The following is a 6,000-nucleotide window of genomic DNA, read 5'->3' on the forward strand; positions in this document are numbered from 1 at the left end:
GCCTCAAACGCCCTATACCCAATCCCCCACACTCTATCCCTGCGTCCCGCCTCCGCAAGTTCCCTCTCCCCCGTCCCCAGTAACACACTCCTCATATGCCTATTCCCGTTCCCAGGCCCCGTGAATTTATACCAGTTCCCCACCCGCGCAACCCGACTTTTCACTGCGCTCCAAGCCGTGAATGAGAAGTTGGTGATGCGCTGACCGTGTTTTTTCTGCGTCTTCGGGTCTGGTGTCGAGAGGATTAAGGCGCAAGTGTGTAAGTCGGAGAAGAAGAGGGATTTGCAGTACATGTAGGATTGTTCGGCGCAGGCGAAGGATAGGAATGGGGTTGGGCTGCCGGGGGAGGTAGAGGCGTGAGCCGATAGGATTGAGAATGCTGAGGTGGTTGTGGTGGATGTGGTAGAAGGGGGTAGTGGTGGTGGTGGTGCAAGGTCGACGAGCCATTGGAGTGATGCGATGGGGATGCTGAAGGGGCTGGGGTGCCATTGGCAGAATATCCCGTAGGGCTTTTCGTTTGGCATGTAAAAGTAGATTGTCCCCTTCTCTTCGTCTTCTTCGGTGGGTGCGGGTTTCTTTGGCGGACGGCCCGAGGGGTGTGGTTTGCGCTTTCCCATTTGTGGATTGTAAGGATGGACGAGAGTTGGGGGATTGCAAGCGACTTTCTGTTATTGTGAGAGTAGAAAAGACAATCTAGAGGAAAGAAAGCTTACCTTGGGAAAAGGCGAGTCTGGTGTGTTTTGGTCTCATCAGGTGCATGGTGATGAGTCGTAAGCTAGTACTGTAGTACCATGGTTTGGAAAGGGCGTAAGGGCGACATTTCCAATTTGCCATTCCCTAGTAAGCTTTTCCAATACACATGCTACAGCTATTGAATGTGTGCTATTTTCAACGTCTTATAGCGCCGAACATATAGGATTATTACTTTCGCTCGTAGCGATAAGATGATAAGATAGGCTAGTCCGGTCAGTCTGAGTATGTACATCTCTTAGTGTGTGTATTCGTAGAGTTCGCAGGGTGCTTGAAATTATTGTGGCTGTCCGTGAACAGAGTCGAAATCGTAATAAGGAGCTTAGGTGCGTGAATAGTGTTCCTTTAGGTCACCTCTTGTATGGCTGTTTTCTCTTCGTCTGTTCTTGTCTCTGTCAGTCTCGCCGAACTATGTCTAGTTTCACATGCTTCAATCAGTGTCTCCGCGAAAGTAATTCAAAATGATAGTTAGTCCTGCCCAGTGAATAGAGCTCATGGCCTGGACATCTCGTGTGAACGAACGAAAGTAAACGTAATGGTAAGTCCATCATGAATCACGGGTCTAGCAAAGCCATTCGTGCTCCATAGGTACGGATGCAAGAATCTGAAGACAAATTGATGAGACCAGATCGAGGTTTGGGGCGCGCATCGATGAAGCAGATGAGTGCGTTCGTGGGAGAGTGACCTTCAGAGCGTTGCTGAAGTCTGGCAAGTTGAAGCGATCACACTAGTACAGGAGCGACCTAGCTCCGAATAAATCCCACCCCCACCCGTGACTTCCACATCCAGAGTCTGAGTCCTCAAGATTCGCCATCTGTAAACCGCAAACACCAAACAATAAAATCTGCCCACCATGGCGACTATGACGGTGACAGAGACGCAGCATAAGAGGAGGCTACCAAAGAATGTCAAATTGCCACCCGAGAATGAACGTTACATGCGTGCGTGCGCAGACATCGCCTCAGCGCTCATTCAGGACTATGAATCCCAGGCCGACGGTTCAAAACCTAAGAAGGATCTGAACCTGAACTCGCTACGAGGTCAGATCGCGAAGAAGCACTACCTTAAGAGCCAGCCTCCGCTCACGGCGATTATCGCGGCTGTGCCTGAGCACTACAAGAAATATATCCTCCCGAAGCTCATCGCCAAGCCGATCCGTACGTTTCCCTCAACGATGTTGCATAAGTATTGTGAGACTGATGTGCTTTATAGGTACATCATCTGGTATTGCGGTAGTGGCGGTCATGTGCAAACCTCACCGGTGCCCACACATTGCCTACACTGGTAATATCTGTGTATACTGTCCAGGAGGTCCAGACTCCGACTTTGAGTACTCAACACAGTCCTACACAGGTTACGAGCCAACATCTATGCGCGCTATCCGAGCGCGCTATGATCCTTACGAGCAGGCTCGTGGACGAGTCGACCAGATCAAGTCTCTCGGTCACAGTGTCGACAAAGTCGAGTACATCATCATGGGTGGCACATTCATGTCACTACCAGAGTCATATCGGGACGAGTTCATCTCACAACTACACAACGCGCTTTCGGGATATCAAACCAAAGACGTTGACGAGGCTGTTGCCGCCGGTGAGATGAGTAACATAAAGTGCGTGGGTATCACCATCGAAACACGACCAGATTACTGTTTGGATCAACATCTTTCCTCCATGTTGCGGTATGGATGTACACGTCTCGAGATCGGTGTACAGTCCCTTTACGAAGATGTAGCGCGCGACACGAACCGAGGCCACACTGTCGCCGCCGTAGCGAAAACCTTCTGTCTTTCCAAGGACGCCGGATTCAAGGTGGTTTCGCACATGATGCCTGACCTACCTAACGTTGGTATGGAGCGCGATCTCGATCAGTTCGTAGAGTACTTCTCGAACCCAGACTTCCGCACCGATGGACTCAAAATCTATCCTACACTCGTCATCCGCGGCACAGGACTATACGAACTCTGGCGGACCGGAAGATACAAGAACTACACCCCAAACGCTCTCATCGATATCGTTGCCCGCATCTTGGCCCTAGTACCGCCATGGACGCGAATCTACCGTGTGCAGCGCGATATCCCCATGCCGCTTGTCACATCCGGTGTTGAGAATGGTAACTTGCGAGAGTTGGCGCTGGCAAGGATGAAGGACTTCGGTACCTCGTGTCGCGATGTACGGACGCGCGAAGTCGGCATCAACGAAGTGAAGCACAAGATCCGCCCCGATCAGGTCGAATTGGTACGTCGGGATTATACGGCTAACGGCGGCTGGGAAACATTCCTTGCGTACGAAGACCCAAAACAGGACATCTTGATCGCCCTGCTTCGTCTACGACAATGTTCGAAAGAACACACTTTCCGGCCAGAGTTGACTGGCCAGCCCTCTTCGCTGGTACGCGAACTGCACGTCTACGGGTCTGCTGTCCCTATACATGCAAGAGACCCGAAGAGGTTCCAGCATCAAGGTTATGGTACGCTTTTGATGGAGGAGGCAGAGCGGATAGCCAGGGAAGAGCATGGAAGCAGTAAGATCAGTGTTATCTCTGGTGTTGGTGTGCGGAGTTACTACGGCAAACTGGGTTACTGGCTTGACGGCCCGTACATGAGCAAGACGCTCGAGCCGCTGTGGGAGAGGGACTGGTAGATGGGAACTTCGTGGCTGGCGCTTTTTGGCGTTCGTGCATGGATCGGACCTGATACTTCAATTGACAGATATGCAGGGCTCATGCACATGTACAGATAGCATATATTACGCTAATCCAATGTCTTGCTACGGAAATGTATGAACCTGCCTGTGCCCGCTGAACGCCGTGTCTCATATTACAATGTACAATTGCCCCCTTGCCTCCCCTCCACAGGCGCAATGACGCGTGCCTGTCCCAATGCTTCATCGTCGCATTCAAAGATTCTTTAGATAATACCGCGTCTCATCTTACCCCTCGGTCGTGTTTCGCATTCTGTTCGGGATTATGACAGGCTTATCGCGCCGCGACGGCTTTCGCGCATGTGGAGGAAGGCCTGCAGGCCACAGAAGACAAAGAAGCCCTGGAAAGACGTTAGCAAACTGCAATGTTCTCTTCCCCATTCAAACGTACAATGTAAATGAAGACGGCGCCGAATACCGCGCCGGCAACTGCGCCACCATCCTCGGGGTCTTCGTGTCCTCCCATTACGGTGCCGCTGTGTCCCTACGAGTTGCGCATTAGTATCAGTTCTGCTGTTTATTCACTCATACCCAGTCGCAACTGTGGATTCGAAGGTGTTCGTCCTTGTCGGAACCATGGGCGCGAGGCAGACGTACTTTGAACAGAGCTCCGATCGTGGAGAGAATGACGATGGCAAAGAGCGACACGACGATGCTAGCACTCCGTTAGCTTCCTTGCTGTTCCTTCTTCGGGGGAGTTTTCGCGCATACCACGTCCATGCATTCATCGCGGAAACAACGGGCTTCACCATGATGGGCGACTGGGAGCTTCGGTATCGCGCGGCGGCGGGTAGCTTATCGGCGGCGGTGGCGGCGCTTCGATCGTGATACCGTTAGGTAGTTCGCTACCTGTATTGGCGATGGAGAGGATATTGTAGGAGGAGATGGGGTTTGGAGGTGGTCGACGTCGATGGTTGCGGTTGGATGAGGTGCCTGAGCCTGGAATCGTCATGTCTTGCGACGCCTGCCGATGCGCGTGGGTCCGTGCACCGCATCTGATGCAGGTGAACCGGGAACTTCCCGAACATCGACATTCATTCTATTCCCCACCGACGCCGCAAAACCCTCATAGAACGGCTCGCCATCACGATTCGCGCTAACTCCGAAGCTGAATACAGATATCATTTCTCGCTAGGCTGGACAACATAACTTATTGTACCATCATCCGAACAACGGAAGACGGCAATGGACTAGAAACCTGGCTTCACCACACTGAACGACGCCCATCAGCTCTTGGTCCCCATCCACGCCGGCATACCTAAGCTCCTCATCTATTGTCCTCAGAGCCCAAGATGGATAGTATCTTTGATACCTTCCGCTTCCTCGATCTTCCCAAAGACATCCGGTTATTAGTATACGATTACTTGCAGCCCGAGAGTCACTTGGTGTCGATCTTTGGAAACCATCGTTGCCTCTGGTGTACCAAACTAAGGCCTTCCACAGCACTACTATTAGTCAACCGCCTTCTATGCGACGAGATTAGAGCCTACTTCGGCAAAGGCTACCCTGGGCAACCTATCACACTCGTTGCCCCGGAAGGTCATTGCACGTTTGCACTGCACTTTCTAGCCGCCCTCTCTTCGGGTCATCGCTTGGATATGATGTCCAAAGAGAAAAATGGCGACGCCGACATGCCTATCGAACTCTCCAAGTTTACGCAGATGGTACCGACCCGTCAACTGAAGATGAGGATCCAGCATATCGATCAAATGCGCAGCGGTAGTTCGACGTCCCCACTTACTGAATTCGACGACACAACGCTCCAGGAGGTCTATCGTCTCTGTGTGCTCAGGATGCGCAAAGAGACATACTTCCAGCTAAGAGTTTTGTTCCGAAACGGGAAAGTAGAAGCCGACAGGGATTTGCGCTCTACACTTTTGCATCCAGACGGTCTTCGCTCAGAAGGCATTGGTCCGTGTGATCTGACTGTGTTCTTTACGACTACACCGCCACCCGATGCTATTCCGTCACCGGCTCAGATAGAGGAAGGCTATCGAGAGACTACTATTAATATGAACCATTGGAAGTTGCAATGGGAGGCCATGACAGAGCAGGAACTCGACATTTGGCGAACCGGCCGTTTCTACAACTACCATGACTACGACGGCTACCACGACTACGACGATTACCACGGTTACCACGACTACCACTGAGAGCTTTGGACACAGTCTTCGTGATGATATGGGTTATCTTGTCCCGTTTTCACCACGGCTGGATCTTGGCTTTGGGACCTGATGCAAGTCTGAGTAAGAGGAGGTATAGCTGCATTCGCACGCGCTAAGTCTCCAGTCTGAAAACTGTGGAAACTGGGAATTCTGAATGCCTTTGTAGCGATCGCATAGATTGCTGAGTTGTGGATTCGTAGTGTTAACCAATCTTTTGATACTGGTCACATCCGACGCTGGACTTGACGAATAACTATGTGAATATCCCATAATTACTGCGAACGGTCTTTGCGCGCAGTCGTGAGAGCAGCTCCTATTCTTCAGCGCCCTTTTTACTTGCCATCCTAGTGATCAGATCCAAGCAACCCTATCAAGTTCCCGCCATG

The 6,000-nt window shown here is 51.6% G+C and overlaps 3 protein-coding genes across 3 annotated transcripts; 2 read left to right on the plus strand and 1 right to left on the minus strand.

Annotated features, from left to right (window-relative positions):
* Positions 1-1,603: 1,603 nt before the first annotated feature.
* On the plus strand, positions 1,604-3,389 carry ELP3 (Elongator subunit; the record flags this gene model as incomplete). The annotated part of the gene is made up of 2 exons (XM_049364475.1): positions 1,604-1,907; positions 1,963-3,389. The coding sequence occupies 2 exons, from the start codon at positions 1,604-1,606 to the stop codon at positions 3,387-3,389; spliced, it is 1,731 nt and encodes a 576-aa protein (XP_049223553.1).
* Positions 3,390-3,712: 323 nt separating this feature from the next.
* Positions 3,713-4,201, minus strand: J4E78_003842 (uncharacterized protein; the record flags this gene model as incomplete). The annotated part of the gene is made up of 4 exons (XM_049364476.1): positions 3,713-3,790; positions 3,841-3,933; positions 4,047-4,104; positions 4,161-4,201. The coding sequence occupies 4 exons, from the start codon at positions 4,199-4,201 to the stop codon at positions 3,713-3,715; spliced, it is 270 nt and encodes an 89-aa protein (XP_049223554.1).
* A 540-nt stretch (positions 4,202-4,741) lies between these two features.
* J4E78_003843 (uncharacterized protein) lies at positions 4,742-5,602 on the plus strand (the record flags this gene model as incomplete). The annotated part of the gene is made up of 1 exon (XM_049364477.1): positions 4,742-5,602. The coding sequence occupies one exon, from the start codon at positions 4,742-4,744 to the stop codon at positions 5,600-5,602; it is 861 nt and encodes a 286-aa protein (XP_049223555.1).
* Positions 5,603-6,000: the final 398 nt, after the last annotated feature.

This window comes from Alternaria triticimaculans (assembly GCF_023758025.1).
Source record: "Alternaria triticimaculans strain BMP 0046 chromosome Unknown scaffold_4, whole genome shotgun sequence".
Taxonomy (NCBI): domain Eukaryota; kingdom Fungi; phylum Ascomycota; class Dothideomycetes; order Pleosporales; family Pleosporaceae; genus Alternaria; species Alternaria triticimaculans.